Here is a 17,345-nt window from a genome sequence, read left to right on the forward strand (position 1 = left end):
TTACGGGTCCGCTTCCAGCCTGACACAGCTTGGGAAAACCCAAATATAAGACGGAGTCGGGGGGGGCAAAGAGCCCTCAGCTTCTGTGCGTGCAGATCAAGGCCAGGAGGTATGTTTTTTTCTAAACGATCTGGGAAAAACAAAGTTGAGCCATTGACTGGATGCGTTTTAGAAGTTTGGAAAGTTCCAGCCAGTCGGCTCAGTTTACTGACGTCTGTGAAAAGCTCCCAAGGCTAGAAATTACGTCAAACCCTCCTCTCATTTCTGGGCAATTTATAAATTCTGAGTTGTGTAATCAGCTTTCCCACTGACGTCCCCTCTGCCTGTCAAAAAGGCTCCGCTTTAATCATTAGGTAATATCAGAGTTTTGAAAGTGTAATTAAAAAAAAAACACCACCATGCAAATAAGTAATCAATTTACATCTTTAATTATGTTTCAGCGACGCAGGACAGCGTCTCTTGCTTCACGCCCCCTGAACCCACTTTAAAAAATCCTCCTGTCCAACCAGAAGCTGCCTCTGTAGTTAACAGGATGTTTATGTTTAGAGGTATATTTTCTCAGTTCCCTCCCTTTAACCCCTCTCTCTCTCTCTCTCTCTCTCTCTCACACACACACACACACACACACACACACACACACACACACACACACACACACACACACACACACACACACTTTCGCTCTTTCTCATTTACCTCCATCATTACCCACACCCCAGTGACAAAGCGCGTCTTTCGAAATGATTACAAAGCTAGACAGGTGAGCAAAACGGAGATGTTCTATTTATACACTCTGCTTATGTCTTTCTGTTCGATGCACTTTTATGCTGCTAACGCGAAGCAGGTCGTACAGTTACGCCACTGATATTAAAATGAAAAATTAGGAAAAATTGTTTACATAGTATGAACCATGCTCTAATACTCTGTTTAAATCTGTTTAAATAACTGACACAATACTTCGGAACGATACAAATCGAGGTTTCAGGTTTATTTTACGCTGAACAAGTGCTCTGATTGCGTTAAAAGTTACGAAACTGAGAGTGAGAAGAAGCAGTGAATGTTTACTGTCTTCTGTCCACTTCTGTTGGGTTAACCACAGGTTTTACATGTGTTTATCAAGCCAACGTACTGACAAAAAGATCAGTCATCTGATTATTACTAGGGTTGCTGTATTTTTATTTTCGAGTTTCCCTGTTTGACAATGATGAAACCGTGTCTCATTCATGATCCAACAGCTGCCGTTTGAGTGAGCGAGTGAAAGTGAATGACTGTTATTACTAGTGCAGTATCACCATTAATACTCTTACTTTCTGAACCATTTCGTTGGCTTTTTTCTCAGCGTGCTTTTACCGCGGAAGAAATTCATCTACCATTACAAGAATGTGCGCTGGGCAAGGGGTCGGTGTGAGACGTACCTCTGCTTTGTGGTGAAGCGGCGGGTGGGCCCAGACTCCTTGACCTTTGACTTCGGACACCTACGCAATCGTAATGGCTGCCATGTAGAGGTAAGACATGCGGGGGTCACATACTGTAAATTACAGAATGATCGTGCTCCTTTTTAGTTCTCACACGCTGCTCCTTCTCCATAGATGCTGTTCTTGCGCCATCTAGGAGCCTTGTGCCCCGGTCTTTGGGGGTGCGGGGGCACAGGGGAGAAAAGGCTCAGCTACTCCATTACCTGGTTCTGCTCCTGGTCTCCCTGCGCCAACTGCTCGCTGAGACTGGCCCAGTTCCTCAGTCAGACGCCCAACCTTCGCCTCAGGATCTTCGTGTCGCGCCTCTACTTCTGTGACATGGAGGACAGCCGCGAGCGGGAGGGTCTGAGGATGCTGAAGAAGGCCGGGGTGCACATCACGGTCATGAGTTACAAAGGTGGGGGGGCGTAAAAGCCACGAGCGCATGGAATGTCGAGCATTTGTCATGATGGCTCCTACTGGGAATTCTCCCATGTCCGCAGACTTCTTCTACTGCTGGCAGACCTTTGTGGCTCGCAACCAGAGTAAGTTCAAGGCCTGGGAGGAGCTGCACCGGAACTCCGTTCGCCTCACCAGAAAACTGCACCGCATCCTTCAGGTTCAAAGGGCTCACACGTGACACAATCAAGCTTAAAGTAATAAAACATGAACCATCCTATAAATCGTGCTTTGCTTCTTACGTTCTCAGCCCTGCGAAACCGAAGACTTAAGAGACGCCTTCAAGCTTCTTGGACTGTGACACGTACTGCAGCTGTGACCTCCTCTAATGTTGCCATTGTTGCTGTTGGTTCATCACTACAATGCTAAACTGAGAATTACAAAAACTGAGAAAAACAGAGCTTTTACGTTGAGGCAAGGCTTAAAACATTAGGTAGCTGCTGCTTGCTGATTCTGTAGCAATAATGAAATGTGAAATAAAATATTATACAATGAGATATTGTTTTGTGTTTTGTGTTCTCACGAGACTGTAAATTAGTATAACATACATGTAATAGATGGAACGACGCTTTATTCCTCGGTGAAACATGGTCTCCAATCTATTTGTGCGCAAATACACCGTCTATTACGGTCACGTTAACGCCGCACGGACGCGCCGCCGCTCACCGTCTCATCACAACCACCGGCGCTCAACGGCAGAGCAAAAGTCAACATGGCGACCGAGGGTCAGTTCGAGTACGAGTCGGTCCTCTGCGTTAAGCCCGAAATCAACGTTTACCGAATCCCACCGAGAACATCCAACCGGGCGATCAGGTGAGGATGGCGGCAGCGGCCTGAGCGCGAGCCGTCGGAGCCAGCATCCGCGAGCTGCCGTTGCCTCGGCGACCCACCTTCCCGCTCGTCCGCTGGTCACGCAGCGTCCCTTCGCCAGCGCACAGCGTGTGTGTGTGTGGGGGGGGGGGCATGTTTTCATTGTGTATTTACAAGGTCACCGTAGAGAATAACGTCAGTTAATCAGCGTGTGTGGCGTGTACCTGCGCTACACAAACGGATTAGAGTGTTTACGTTGTCGTGCCTTCCTCCAGTGGCGCGCGAGCGGTGAAATAAAGCTTACGCTGCTTAAAAGCAGCAAGTAAATTGACAGAGAACTGGGTTATTGTCTGTTTTCCGACGCTTAAGCAGCGACATTGAACTGCTCACGGATACTTCAGCGGGGATGATGTCGCTTTGGTGGCAATGAATAAAAAAAAATGCTAGCACAGGCATCATCATTACGAGTGATGTAATGCTGCTTGTTTGAGCCGCTTTTTATTGCTGCTCCCAGTCTCAATAACAAGCCACTGATCAGAAGTGTTGTGAGTGAGGTTGATGATGTAATGTTTCGGCCTTAGTCACACTGTGCTCACACACACAGCAGTGTGTCAGTCGCACACCCGGCCCGACTCCTTGTGTGTGTGTCCAGGGCCGCCGACTGGAAGCTGGACGCACCTGACTGGACGGGACGCATGCGCGTGACCGCGCGGGGGAAAGTGGCCTACGTGAAGCTGGAAGACAAAGTGTCTGGTGAGCGCGGGCGCCTGGTCCGGACCGGACAGCGCCTCTGTGTACTGGCACCGCGGCCGTTGTAAATCACCCCAGTGTTTGTGCCCCCCCCCCCTGTTACTCATTCCTCCCAAGGTGACCCGGCTGTCCAAGCGCGCAGGCTATTTTGGCGCCAAACTGGAGTTTATGGGCGAATAGGGCTTAATGATGGAGCTTTTGCGCGTTTTTAATTGATCCGTGATCTAAATAGCCTCTAACTCTTGTGCAGGGGAGCTGTTTGCTCAGGCTCCGGTAGACGAGTACCCTGGCATCGCGGTGGAGACAGTTGGCGACTCCAGCCGTTACTTTGTGCTCCGCATCCAAGATGATAACGGTGGGTGATCTGCATTTAGCCAGGCTATAAATATTACTGATTTAGCTCAGTGTGTGTTTGAGGAGCTCAGAGAAGAGAAACACCATGTTAATTAAAAATGTTTAATGTAGTGGTTCAGGAACATTTTCTGCTGTGCTCTGTTCAGGCCACAGTGCGTTCATAGGAATCGGGTTCGGAGACCGAGGTGATGCTTTTGACTTCAATGTTGCACTTCAGGACCACTTCAAGTACGCATTTACCTGACAGTTAATCGTGGATCGGCACTGATTGCATTTCTGCATCTACCTTTATTGTTTTTGCATCTGCCTTTTTTCGCTCCAGGTGGGTAAAACAGGAAGACGAACTGAAAAAACAGGCACAGGCCCCAGACTCTACTCCCAAACTGGACCTGGGCTTCAAAGAAGGCCAGACCATCACGCTCAACATTGGGGTAACATGTTTTTTTTAAGATGTGGTACTTTTGAGTTGAGTTCAGCAACTGTCTAACAATAATGTCTATTCACATTCACGCAACCTATTAAAAAAATCTGTGGTGTGTTCAGCAATCAAAGAAGAAGGACAGGTCTCGTCCCCAGAGTTCAGGCGGCCTCGGGCTCCTTCCACCTCCTCCTGGAGGAAAGCTGGCTCCACCCCCCTCTTCCAGATCGACCAATCATAACACACAACCATCTGCAGGTGGAAGTGACACCGGTAGGTACACGTTGCAGACATTAACTTTGTTTATTTTGCATAATAAAAATGTTTTTATAGGTTTATTGAATATAATCTTTTTATTATTATGACAAATGTGTTTTATTTGTTTGTGTCTTATTTTGAACCCTCAGGTTGTTTGCTAGACCTGGACTCCAGTAACTCCAACTCAGTGGCTCCATCCAACTCCACCACCTCAGCCAGTTCTGACCTGTGGGGAGACTTTGACTCCGTAGCTCCAAAGTGAAAACAGAGTTAGTCTGTTTTCGTCCTTCTGTCGCTCTTTTGCAATTTTGTTTTCCCATTTTTGGGGTCCTGTATCTGCCAAGCTCTACTAGTTTTTGTTGGTATTTTGCTCTAGTTCAGGTTGAAAGATACTTGTATTCTGAGATGGTAAATACTCGGGTCTCACACCACAGTCTTAACTACAAGGATTTACAACTTCTCCATCTTCTTGTCTAAATCCTGCCTTTGACTTCTCCTCCCCCTTATTTGCTCATTTCTATCATCGAGTACTAGTATGATCAAGAGATATAATCAGGAACATCTGATATTGAGGTTTAATTAGATAATATTAAATACATGTACAGAGAATATTTATTTTAAATGTATATATTGTTGGTAGTTTGTAATTATTGCAGTTGGTGTTGTCATGTGCTTCACTGTCTCCAAGTCTCCAGCTGTGGGACTGAATATATGCACTGACTGACAGTCTAGGCTGTCTGTGTACTTAGTAATGCATAAAGTCTGCATTTAACGCAGACAAGATCTAATTTTAGATTATTCCAAGGTTTACCACCAAATTATTGTACTTGAAGGGATCTTGTGGCAGATGTTGTGATTCAATGACTAGCAGTGTTTACTAGCACTCTCTAGTGGGCTGTTGTGTCCCGGCAGCATCACTTTGACTGAGGAGATGCAGCTGTAATACATATTTCACCGGGGATGGGTTCTGGGCCCTGTGGGATCGGTTAGGACTGTAAATCAGTGCAGGGAGACAGGAAAATAGCTGTGGGACGCGATGGGGTTTAGCAAAAGAAAGTGAGGCATCGAGTGCTTTTATCTTTGCTTCGAGGGAAAGCTGATGATTACGTCCATGTTATGTCATCTCTGCTCTGCACAGCTGTTAAAGCCGTGACTGGTGAGTCATTTAGGTCACGGCTTCTTAGGCCCGGTTAGTAAACAGGTCCGCATTTCTGCATCGCTCCTGCCTCTCCTTTAAGTCTCCATGAGGAGGTGCGAGCAGGTCTGTCTCCACTGTACAAAGCAGTTTGAACTGTGAACTTGGACTCCGTTTTGAGATGAAAAGTTACTGTAGTACTGATGTTCGGATCCACACAAACCCAAGCTAGTCTGTGTTTGACACCGTGTTCTGTTTGTTGTCTCCCTCTCTCTCCCTGTACATGGATGGTGTCGTGCTGACATCAGTGACGCGGGCATGATCACTGATGTCGATAGAAACACACATGGTTTGTTTAAAGCCTGTATAGTGTCGGTCAGCTTTCGTTTACCGTTGCGGTTACGTGTTACTTGTTATTCAAACTGTTTATGTGTATAGAAATCAATATGCAATGGAAAAACATAAAGATATCGCCTAATGACCAAAACCTGCATCTTTTACTGAACCAACCTTGTTTATTGGGTAAAGTAGTATATAATAGTGCACTTACTGGATTGGCAGTGGCTGCTTACATTACACAACACTGGGTTTTTCTTTGTACAGTGCATGATGTGCTGCTCTAGGCCGTTAGCTACTGCACATTAATTGAGCGTAAACCATGGGAAATATGATCTGTGTCCAACAACACACAACTGAAATGAGCACATTGTCTGTGTTCACTGGTTTGACGGGGCCTCAGGCAGTTTCTATGACACCGCCACAGGCTCCGCGTTTTATCATCTTCCACGGACGCATTCCCACACCTGGACCCCTCACGGTTGCTCTGCCCAAGACCCGGGGCGGCTGCGGCTGCGGCTGCGGCTGCGGCTGCGGCTGCGGCTGCGGCAGCGCTTCCCGGTGGACGATCTCTCGACGCGCCTGGGCCACCCGGACAACTCCCTGCACAGCTCAGCTGCAAGTGAGGAGACAGGAACGTCCGCGTGAGGCCTCGGGTCACAGCCGGAGCGCTCCTCGTGCACCAAGGCTCACCTTTCAGGTACTCGTCCTGCTGGCACACCGTCCTCGTGCAGATCTCCTTGTTGATCACGTAGACGCGAGACATGCTGTGCCACAGACGGGGGGTGTTACGCGTTGTGTTGCATTTAAAGTAAAGTTTGATCCGGGGCCACTTGTTACCTGTAGATGCAGAGCGTAGCAATGCACCTCCTGAAAGGCTTGTGGACCGAGTACATCCTGGTGCACGGATACAGTTCCTCCCTGCAGTCTGCAGAGACACGGGAGAAGCGTCATTTCACAATCAGACAGTGCAAAATGTTGCGCCAGCCGTTGACTGCGCCTCCCGAGCGGAAGGTCGAACGCGGCCTCGCTTTGCAGTCACTCACCGGCCGGCAGCGCGCCGATAGGTGCCTCCGAGCTCTCTAGCAACAAGGAAAGGGCAGAAAACAGGATCAGCCTGGAAAAGCTCCTTAGCGGTGACACGGGTGAGTCACAGGCGAGGAGCATTACCTATGTGCTGGGCCCGGGCCGCAGGCGTGAGCGCTGTGGAACGCAAACCAAACCATGGGAGGGTCCCGCGGCACATAAACAAACACATAGCAACTCGCGCGTAATGAAAGCGGCGTGATTTGTGTGTTTGGCAGCGTTACCGTGGAAACTGCAGAGGAGCAGGACCAGTGGAAGGCTGCCCATTCCTTCTGCTGGTGAGAGGTGAGCTTTACGAGCTGGAGGAAACTGAACGAGGAAAGGAGTCAGGGTGATTTCACAGAGTGGAACTGTTCAATTTCCTCACCCGGGCTTTTTATGTTTCCTTTCATCCTCTCGCGGATAAACCTCTCCCAGGATTCCAGCGCCCTGCAATGTTTTCCTAAAGGTTTTGCCTCGGCTAAAAGCACACACAGAGCCGCAGACAAGTTGACATTGTGCCTGATGCGAATTAGATGAGAGGTAATCTGTCTTCAAGGGATCAAAGCGCAGGTAGTGAAACATTCGAAGGGGAAGTTTTGCTGGAAAGAGACGTATTTTTTCTTTCAAATAGGTGTTTTTCCAACTCTCGCTTGCGCTTCCTCTTTACTCTCCCTCTCTCCTCTCCCGCCCTGCATCATTCCTCTTGTGATGTGTCAGTGTAGCTTTGGAGTCCAAGACATGAGTTCTCTCTAAAGAATGTGTTTTTTGTGCCCTGTTTGAGCCCTCACCCCCCCCCCCACCCCCATTACCGTTGCATTCCTTCCTCTCCTTATTGGTTGCAGACTGTACGATCGGCTGCGACATCTTTATCACAAGCTGTTGTCTTTACTGCCCCAGAGTCCAAATGTTAGCAATTCCTCAATTAAATGCTCACAATTTCCTCTGTTGTCGAAATGTTTGTGACATTTTTCACTTTTTACACTGACAGAAGTCATGCAACCACATATGACATCACCATGCAAAACTTGATTCTGCAGTAGATCAGTTAATCAGAAACCAGCCCAGCACTGACTGGTATGTAGATATAATTATGTCTCTGGTGTCCAACTGATGTAAAAGACTAAATAAATAACACATACTCACAACTTTTGCTGTCGTCCACAAATGTTTTGCTTTTATGAATCTTTTGTGTCCTGCTCTTTCTCCTCCCTCCTCCCTCCTCTCCCTCCTCCCTCTCTCCTCCTGCCCTTCATTATTCTCTTTCTTTTTCCCCCCCTTTCAGTCATCTGGACATTTGCAACAATCTTCTCCCGGAGTCATGGACACTTTATTTGTGGTCGTCTTCAACAGACCCTTTATCTGTAGTGTTGCATCTCAGCATCTCTCATTAACACAAAACCCACAATATTCAGACTGTTAATGGTTGATACGATTGTTAAGAGTTTGGACTGATATTTTGAATGGATTTAGTTTTAATGGTTTGTGTGTGTTATAATGCATAACATGAAAATATTTGGTAAAAGTAGAAAACTAAATAAAAAAGTGCTTCTCGGGGCATCCAAACGTTCCCTCTGGCTCTTTGCGTTGCCTACTTTTAACCAGCAGGTGGCGCAGTGAACACATGAAGGTGATCCTTGTCTTTAGGCGTTTTTGCTGTGTGCGTGTCAGTCAGACCTTAGAGTTCATAGACCACTTAGAACATGTTATTCGTTTATTCCACAAATCTAGTTAACAGCATTTTGCTCAAACTACTTTGACACTGACACCAGATTTGACATTTAACTGCACCTGGACCTTTAAATTTAGTATCTTTAGAATTATTTACATGCCACAAACACATGTTGCAGTGCAACAAAATCGGGAGATTGAAACATCACTAAATTTATTCATGTTAGTTGCTTTGGAGTTTTTTTATATGAAGAGATGATGAACTCAAGATTTTCTCTGCTGTGATTTTTAAAAAAAACAAAAAGCATGTCCAAATGGAATCAGATCAGGATGTGAAATCTGCTCCACTCTTAATTTGGATGTTTAAGCATAGACACAGGTTTGGCTCAAAATACAAACTTTAATCAGCAATAGCAAAAACAAACTATTTTTTTGGACAGTTATCAACAGTTTGCATCAGTTAAGGCATCATTTTCATACTGTCTCGTGTGTTGAGGTGATTTTTGGGGACATTCTGGCCCCGTGGAAAAAGAAACGTGACTTGGCTTCCGCACATGAAATATAAATATTGCTACACATACCCCTGAAGTCAAACAACCAAACTCTCACTGGCTCTAAACCTATGTTAGGCCCCGTCGATCCGAGAGAGAGACACTCATCATCCGCCTGACGGCTCCGCAGCCTCCGCAGCCAGTGTGTGTGGGGCGGCCCTAACAAGGTCGACCGGGTGAGGCCGACGACAGCTTGACAGATGGAGGCCGTGTAAGCAAAAGAGAAGAGGAGCGGAGCCAACGAGGGGACCATCAATCACTGCAACCTGCAGCTCCGGTCACGCCGCTCCCACATGCGAGAAAACGGGGGAGAGCAGGGAGAAATCAAACGAAAAACAGAGTCGGGAGGTGGAGGAGCCTGAAGGCACCACAGAATACTTAAGGCAAGCGTGCCAGACAGTAAACACATTATGATCTCTGGACTTGTTTATTAGCTGGACGGCGTTGCATGACGCATTCCAGCTCTGCAATGCCTTCTCTCTCGCTCTCTCTCTCTCTCTCTCTCTCTCTCTCTCTCTCTTCAACGTTCTCTTTGCTGCAACCCGATCCTCCCTTCCTCTGCTTCTACGCATCTCTAGCAGCTGATATGTTTTTCACGTGCCGCCGCGTTCGGTCCCCGACCCACAGAGCGGCGCCTGAACGCTCCCATTAGTGTGAATCGGTAGCAAACGCGACCGTTCGAGGCCTCGGAGCGCATCTGGGCTCAGGTTGAGCAATGGGCCGAGCGTCGGGTAAATGCAAACGCGTCGCCCCCCCGCTGGGATTCGTTTCAGACGTTGGCCCATGTGAAGACTTTATCTGCTGCGCTCTTGCCATCCGTCTAGCTTGTGTATCGGTGTGCGTTCTCATGGGATGACAGATTTTTTTCTGTATCTGTTACAGATGACCCTGTTTTCCAGCACACATTGAAATGTTACTGTTAAAATACGCTGACTTTCCAACCCAAGTACCTTTTTATTGATTTAAAGTTTATTCTTTAAAGCACAAGGAGTCTGACATTTGAACCCTGCTGACGTTACAAATCTAAATCCAAGCTTCTAGAGTTTCTCGATTTGAGCGTGTCTCTGCGCTTCACAAACATTCGAAGGCCTGTCGCGACTAATTCATGAGCGGAGGTAAAACGAGCTGCATCCCTGTGTCGTGGCACGTTTGTGGGACAGGCCGTCCACGTTCTGTGTGGCTGTGTTTTTCTACACGGCTGCTTTCTGTCCTCGTGGACCTCCAGCAGATTTACACCTCCAGCAGCATCTTTGCGCTGGCACTCTATTGTCTCCATGTGTTTCCACCCGTCAGGCCGTGGTCCTCTGGTGTCAAACGAGCCCCGTTCCTTCGTCAGGACATCCTGTTACCTGTTTAAATGTAGACACAGCTCCACAGCACGGCTGAAGGAGTGGTTTGTGGGGCTTCGTGTTCGTTTTAGGACCGAGGCGGCGGCGGCGGGACGAAAGAGGAACCAGGTCAGCATCAAGGTCACGAACGAGGAAGAGGAGATGAAGAAGATGGAGTCGATCGTGCTGTTACTGACCCCAGGACGCCTGACTCGGAGAACACAGGTCTTCAGAGGGAGGTGATGATGTGCACGGTGTGTAAATAGATGGGGCTGGGCTCTATTTATAAGTCCATCTGGAGTGGCCCTTAGCGGGGGTTAGCGCTGGGACCACGGACACACACACCAGCCACTGCTGCACATTAGCAGCCTGCTACCAACAGGGACCGGCTCCAGCTTGAAACTGAGACCCGGAGCACGGGCTGTGGGAGAGTTAAGGCCCCAGGGCAACGCTCCAAGATGGATTCAGGTGTTTTTTTCCACACTCGTGCGTGACGGCCATCACCACAAAATCACAACTCCAGCCGTTTTTACGGGGAGGCCGAGGGCCGGAGCGGCGTCTCGCCTCCCGCCGACGCAGCGCCTGGGGTTTCATCGCACAACCAGAGCCTGGAAGAAGAGCGCGCTCCTATCACTGTCGGCTTGTATTGTTCAGGCCAATTTTAGACGCGCTCCCGCGCAGCTGCAGCGCCTGTCGCTCCACCGCGTCAGAGGTTGCTCTGGTTCACGGCTTCGTACGCTATGAGCGGGTCTGCAGAAACACTGGACCTCCATTACTGACACTGTAGCTGTTTGCAGGTGTGAGCTACAGAACATAAAGGGTCTCAGAAATGTACCAGTAAATAATGTCACAATTTCAATGTTTTAACAAGTTTATATAAACAAAACACAACTTTATCACAATTGTAATATACATTTTACAATCAATATAATACAAACAAATCCCACTCTTATTTATGTGCAGAAGACTCATTAAAAACTGTGCTTAGTAATAATATGTATAAAAATATGAATACATCTGTATAAGCTTGTTAGAGTCTGTACATTTGAATATAAACATCACAGTCATTAAAAACACGCCTTTAATGGATTCTAAAATAAGCTTATCGCTCCCCTCTTCCCTCCCTCACCAGCTTTTCCTCCACTCCTCCCCCCTCTCTTATTTTCCTGGCCTCCTTCTCGGCCTCCTCGGCCTTCCTCTGCGCCTCCCTCTCCGTTTCCAGCAGCCACGGCCCTCCCAGGTAGCTGAGGACCTCCTCTGGCCTGCCTCTGTGCTTGGGGTCGGGGTGCAGCAGCTCTTTCAGCAGAGTCATCACCAGCGGGCTGAGGCCCTCAAACTGGGAGGGGGGAGGATTGTCTCTGTGCTTTTCCCGCATGATGGCGTAAATGTCCCCGTCCTCCTCCGGCCGCCGCCCGCCCGCGCTGCTTTCCTGCTCCCTCTCGGCCTCGCCATCGAACCACTGCTTGTATTTGCGGTAGCCCGGGTCGTCGTGCGTGCTCTCCTCCCAGGGGAAGCAGCCGGTCAGGAGGCAGTAGACGAGGACGCCCAGAGCCCAGCTGTCAATGCAGGCCTCCACCGTGATCCAGAGCTCCTCCAGCTCCTCCTCCGTCCCCTCGCGCTGCATCCTCTCCGCCTCCTTTGCGGGCTCCACCTCGGGCGTGCAGAAGGGCGACTCGTACCACACGGCCCGGACGGTGGCGCCGGCGGCGCGGGCCAGGCCGAAGTCGCCCAGTTTGACCCAGCGACAGGCGCCGTCGCACAGGAAGACGTTCTCGGGTTTGATGTCGCGGTGGACGAAGCCCAGGGAGTGGAGGTGCGTGACGGCGCCGCTGAGCTGCGACATCACCCTCTGGACGCGTTCCTCATCCACGCCGACCTGAAACAGAGACCGCCAGAATCAGAGGCGGCCCAATGTGAAAACAACCTGTTCCGAGCTGCAGCGACGATGAAGCGTGAGTGAGTGAGTGTTAGAACTTAAACTCGATGTGCGTCAGTGGAAGCCCTGCTTTCCCTCATGTCCTCTCCCCTCATGCAGCGACAGCAGGGGGCCCCTGCTCTTATCAGTACATTATGTTTCTGGCAGTGGCACAAACACAGAGGAGACTGATCTGGGAGCTGTTATCGAGCGTGTCGAGCTTTTCCTGGAGCGAAAGTGCAAAGAAGGCGACCCTGCAGACGTGCAGCGCGGCGCGACATTAAATACACACTGCATGCTTCAAGGCAGCCGGACTGACCTCTGACACTATCACGCTGTAGAGGTCACCGTACAGGCCGGCCTGCTGGGCGAACACGTAGTAGGTGGGCGTGGAGAAGAAGATGCCGAGAGCCCGGGTGAGAGAGGGGTGGGTGCAGTAGGACAGGGACAGGCTGTATTCACGCAGGAAGGAGGTGAGCGAGGTGGACCGGCGGGGGAAGAACTTTAGAGCCATAGGAGTTCCTGCAGGTGGGGGCGAAGGCGAAACGTGTTGAGAACTACAACAACTGCCATCACTGAAGGAATGCGAGGGTTGCTCATCACTCACACTGCAAACAAATATAACTTCCCCCTCAGGGGAGGCTGCGTTTCGCTGCGACACCTCCCTGGTTGTAACTGGAGCCCAGAAAATGTCCCAGGGCACTTCATTACAGCAACATGGGCGTAAAAGCTTAATGAGCACCATCAAAACACGGCCCGGTCTATAAGGTACCACACATAGCATCGAAACCTGAGCTCACGGAAATGGAGCGGCACCATTTCATCTATTTCGCCCATTTAACCCACTTCACTTGGTGTCATTTTCTTTTTCTCACCTCGCTTTCTGTGCACGGCCAGCATGACTTTCCCATAGGATCCCTCTCCCAGCAGCTTCACCATCTTGAAGTGCTCGGACACCTTCAGGCTGGGCATGGACTGGGCCGACAGGTACGCCAACTCATCCAGCTCCTGGGCTGCGGTCTGCAGAAAGCGTGGAACAGAACACGGAACCACTGAGCTGCTGCACAAAACTGACTATTATTATTACTAGGTTCCAGCCAGTCCTCCCACGCTGGGGACCTGTCTCTAAAACCAGCGTGTCAGGTCCTGTGGGACGTGGACTTCACCTCTGCCTCCGAAAGGTCAACGTCAGCCGCTGATGCACAACAACAGAACTTACGCAGAAAATGGAAGATAACACTTCTTCGTTTGGATTCAAATGCACATCGAGGAGATGAAACAGGACGACGCACTGTCCAGGATGTGTAGTATCTTGGAGATGTCACAGTTTTGAAGATAAAGCCCGGTAATAAATTCCTTGGTTCATAACATACTAGGGTTTCATTCACGGCATGTTAGCACAATTTACAGTTATATCACTCTATTACATTAGTCGGCTGCTCTTCGTTCTACTCATGCTGTAATTACATGAGTATATAATTACTTTTTTTATAATTTTTTGATGATTTTATTTATTTTACATCCCCATGCAGGTTTTATGATTTTATAATTTCTTCCATTTGTTGTCCATAAAGTGAGAATTTATCAAACCTGTAAAAGTTAATTGCCTTTGGCCACAGCAACAAGTGATCCCTGAGCCTCTTGAAGTCTGAAGTGCTCAACATGACAAGCTTAAAATCCTTTCAGCGACATTGTGCACCAACCTCTGGAGCCTCAGGGCCTTTAATGCATTTGTGCTGTTCCTCCACGTCACACCACCATAAAGCGCAGTTGCACATTTGTTGCAGGTTGAACCCTTATTTCTGTCCTGATGTTTGTGACCGTACCCTCCTGTTGTGGCGGCTGTTGTGGTGGTTGTGCAGTACTCACTGTCATCGTGTGCCGGCTGCTCTCCCCTCACGTCGTCTCCAATGGTTCCGGCCCTGAAGTCCTGACGAGCTGCTGTCAGTGCAGCGTGGTTCTGAGCCCGGCAGACGACTGGACCTCCTCGGTTCCGTTGCAGCGGCACGGCGGCTATATAGAGGCTGCTTCTGGATGTGTGCTGGAGACCTGGACACCGACTATGTGCTTCCTCCCAGGAGACGCGGCCACACTGAACGCTCTCCCTCTCTTTTCCTACTCTTGTGCCAACTCTCCCTCCTGCCTGTTATGTTGGCGAATACGCGTGAACCAGTTACGAGGTATTTCAAACCTCTGAACCCCCCCTCTCCCCTCCGCCTGTGCCTCTCTCTCCTCCGCTACCACGTTAACATCCCACCGTCCAATCTGTCAGTCGGCCAGGCCACATTAACCCATCTCTCCTCCCTCCCCTCTCCTCAGCTGTCACTCACTTCGCAGCCAAATACCCGCCGCCCTCTCCTCCCCCCTTGTCTTTCCATGCCTCCTTCTCTTTCTCACCCTGTCAGCCAGTCTGAGTCAGTGAATTCCCCCCACAGTGTAGGATTCCTCGTTTAATCAACAGGTATGCTGGAACGATCAGAATTGGCCAACAAGCTGTATTCATGATCCCCGACTCTTACTGGGATTACAAGGTGGCGTGGAGCACGTCGACCCCTTTGTTACGCAACATCACTGAATGTTGTTTCCACGTGTTCCTTGTTTTATTACACACAACATCCCGAATCCCTAAATTTCATCATCGCCTCTGCTGTCGATTCAGGGTTTCACCTTCATATTCATCTCCCTTCCCACTGAATGCATCTCCACCTCTCTTTATTTCTTTCCAACTGTATATTTGCATCACTCACGGACTGTTCGGCCAAAGCTGCTTCCTTCTGCACCTTGCTCCACACATGTCGGCTCTGTTTCCCACTTATCACCAGCCGTGGGTCAGAACATTTCTCCATCTCGCAGTGATTTGATAGTCTCCTCCTCTTTCAGCCCACTCAGTGACTATCATTGTCACTGTCCTGGCAGTGTGTTATGTAACACAAACATTGGCCGCTCCGGTTACTATAACGCCTGTGTTGAGCCTGGCCACTGCCAAGATCGCACTGCACCATAGGGTCGTTTGGCCTCTGCTGTGACAACCAGCTTCACCCCTCCGGCCTCCGGGACACGGCTTTATTGCTTCCAGTGAAACGATGCCAAGAATCACTTTTTTAAGAACACTTCACACAAGCCTCTGCTAATTAAGCACAAACATCAGATGTCACAGAACCAGTCAAAAGGCAGAATACTTACTTGCTTGAGAACATAAAGCACAAAGTAGCAAAAGGAAAATGGGCGGGACTTTTTTTTTCTTCATTTGCTAAGTAAAAGCAGTGTCCGTGTGCTCAGACGGCTCACGTTTGACCTCATCAGTACAAAAAACAGACACAACCCATGTTTGAAATGTTCGGGTGCCAACTTCAATTGTGCTTGAACTGCCAGTTCTTTTAAGGGTGACCTTGAAGTCCACCCTGATGACGAGCCATTACAACAGTGTCCCCTGAAGCATCAAGGCAGGACACGCCGCTCAGCAAGTGATTGTTTGGACAAAGCAAAATAAAAGCAAGTTATCTATTTTCTCTTTTTTTCTGGAAGCACTACACTTTGTAAATCATGTGTTTTCTTGTTGCAAACTAATACATTACCAAAAATTATGTTTTGGGAAGAGGCAAACATGCCTGGTTATAAGTACATGATTGAAATATGGATTTAAAGTCCTTGGTGGAAAACACTACAGCCGAGGACCAGTAAGAATACTATGTAAAGTTTCTCAGTGACATAACAGCAGAACAACACCTGTCCAAATGTTGTTTATGCTTGTCACCTGTACTTTTTAGTTGATCTACATGAGATTAGTGTTTCCAAAGCACACAGACGATACTTTACAGTGGTACAGTTGCAGGGTTATCTTCAGGCCCCTCCTCCCCAGAGAGAAGCTAAAGATAAAGGGATAAAGTGATGCTAGATAAAAGGGGAGCAACGCACATGCATGCCATCTGTTACTGTGTTGTTCTGAACTATGGGGCTTATCGTGTTTTATTTATGGGATCCCCGCAAGCGAATCTTAGGTCAGTGGTGCCTCTTTGTGGACAGTGTGAGTCATAACAATCAAAAACATGTCTGATTTCAGGAAGAAAAATGTTTTTTATGTTCGCAGGTGATAATATAATGTGCCTGTTGCAGGGAAACAATCTAACTCAATTTAAAGTTAAAACAAGTCTGATGAAGATAAAGATGGTGTAAGGTTTGTTTGATTGATGGTGATGATGATAGTAGTAGTAGTGCTAGTGATAGTACTTTACTCTATTCTGTGTATTAGTTCGTCCTAGTGCGTTTCATTAATTTAAACCTCTAAAACAACTATGGAATCAGAATAAAAGGGCAACAACAATCATCCCCAACATCACACAGTCTGAATAATTAAATGGGGATTTAAGCTGTAAACAATGAAGGTTCCCCTTTAATATCAATAATAAAAATAGATTTGTGTGTATTTATATTCTTCAATCTGTCTGTTTAAAGGCTAGATTAATTATTCATGAGGCTTCTACTACCACCCAGGAAAACAAGGCTTCGGGGGGGTGCGGTCTTTCCTGTAGCCGAGAACGGAAGCGGAAATTCGGCCATCTCCTCGCACATTCAAGCTACAACAGGGTCAGTACACGTTTGTTTCGTCTATTTACCGAGACGCGTTGTCGGCGGTCCCGTCGCCGTTTTGCCGCTCGGTCGAAGGCGTGCGTTGCGCGGCGCCCTCGACGCGGGGCTCGTCCCCGTCGCAGCGGCCGCCGTCCGGGGGTCCTGGAAGCTGCAGCGGCTAGCTAGCCGAGTGCCTCCCCGCTAGCAGGCGGAGCAGCGAGTGCTCCGGTTCGCTCGGCGCCGCTGGCAGCTCGCGCGCTCGCCTTCACGCCTCG

The 17,345-nt window shown here is 48.7% G+C and overlaps 4 protein-coding genes across 8 annotated transcripts; 2 read left to right on the plus strand and 2 right to left on the minus strand.

Annotated features, from left to right (window-relative positions):
- Positions 1-647: 647 nt before the first annotated feature.
- Positions 648-2,301, plus strand: aicda (activation-induced cytidine deaminase). The gene is made up of 5 exons (XM_029129091.3): positions 648-760; positions 1,340-1,505; positions 1,590-1,872; positions 1,958-2,073; positions 2,164-2,301. The coding sequence occupies exons 1-5, from the start codon at positions 741-743 to the stop codon at positions 2,212-2,214; spliced, it is 636 nt and encodes a 211-aa protein (XP_028984924.1). The 5' UTR covers positions 648-740; the 3' UTR covers positions 2,215-2,301.
- Positions 2,302-2,533: 232 nt separating this feature from the next.
- On the plus strand, positions 2,534-6,125 carry LOC114842959 (adaptin ear-binding coat-associated protein 1-like). The gene is made up of 7 exons (XM_029129076.3): positions 2,534-2,726; positions 3,376-3,476; positions 3,724-3,828; positions 3,974-4,055; positions 4,150-4,258; positions 4,371-4,518; positions 4,653-6,125. The coding sequence occupies exons 1-7, from the start codon at positions 2,626-2,628 to the stop codon at positions 4,763-4,765; spliced, it is 759 nt and encodes a 252-aa protein (XP_028984909.1). The 5' UTR covers positions 2,534-2,625; the 3' UTR covers positions 4,766-6,125.
- A 6-nt stretch (positions 6,126-6,131) lies between these two features.
- mfap5 (microfibril associated protein 5) lies at positions 6,132-8,275 on the minus strand. 3 transcript variants are annotated; one of them, XM_029129097.2, is made up of 7 exons: positions 8,186-8,275; positions 7,285-7,369; positions 7,145-7,177; positions 7,021-7,056; positions 6,815-6,902; positions 6,668-6,741; positions 6,132-6,590 (listed from the first exon to the last, which is right to left on the minus strand). In XM_029129097.2, exons 2-7 carry the CDS (start codon positions 7,325-7,327, stop codon positions 6,451-6,453), a joined length of 414 nt encoding a protein of 137 aa, XP_028984930.1. In that variant the 5' UTR covers positions 7,328-7,369; positions 8,186-8,275; the 3' UTR covers positions 6,132-6,450. The 3 variants fall into 3 exon arrangements, with proteins under 3 accessions (XP_028984930.1, XP_028984931.1, XP_028984932.1); XM_029129098.2 differs by having other exon boundaries at positions 8,182-8,228; XM_029129099.3 differs by lacking the exon at positions 8,186-8,275 and having other exon boundaries at positions 7,285-7,807.
- Positions 8,276-11,442: 3,167 nt separating this feature from the next.
- Positions 11,443-17,259, minus strand: sbk3 (SH3 domain binding kinase family, member 3). 3 transcript variants are annotated; one of them, XM_029128589.3, is made up of 5 exons: positions 17,118-17,259; positions 14,374-15,631; positions 13,380-13,524; positions 12,824-13,026; positions 11,443-12,465 (listed from the first exon to the last, which is right to left on the minus strand). In XM_029128589.3, the coding sequence occupies exons 2-5, from the start codon at positions 14,377-14,379 to the stop codon at positions 11,692-11,694; spliced, it is 1,128 nt and encodes a 375-aa protein (XP_028984422.1). In that variant the 5' UTR covers positions 14,380-15,631; positions 17,118-17,259; the 3' UTR covers positions 11,443-11,691. The 3 variants fall into 3 exon arrangements, with proteins under 3 accessions (XP_028984422.1, XP_028984421.1, XP_028984424.1); XM_029128588.3 differs by having other exon boundaries at positions 14,374-16,370; positions 17,118-17,254; XM_029128591.3 differs by having other exon boundaries at positions 14,374-14,647; positions 17,118-17,252.
- Between the last annotated feature and the right edge of the window lie 86 nt (positions 17,260-17,345).

This window comes from Betta splendens, chromosome 16 (assembly GCF_900634795.4).
Source record: "Betta splendens chromosome 16, fBetSpl5.4, whole genome shotgun sequence".
NCBI lineage: Eukaryota > Metazoa > Chordata > Actinopteri > Anabantiformes > Osphronemidae > Betta > Betta splendens.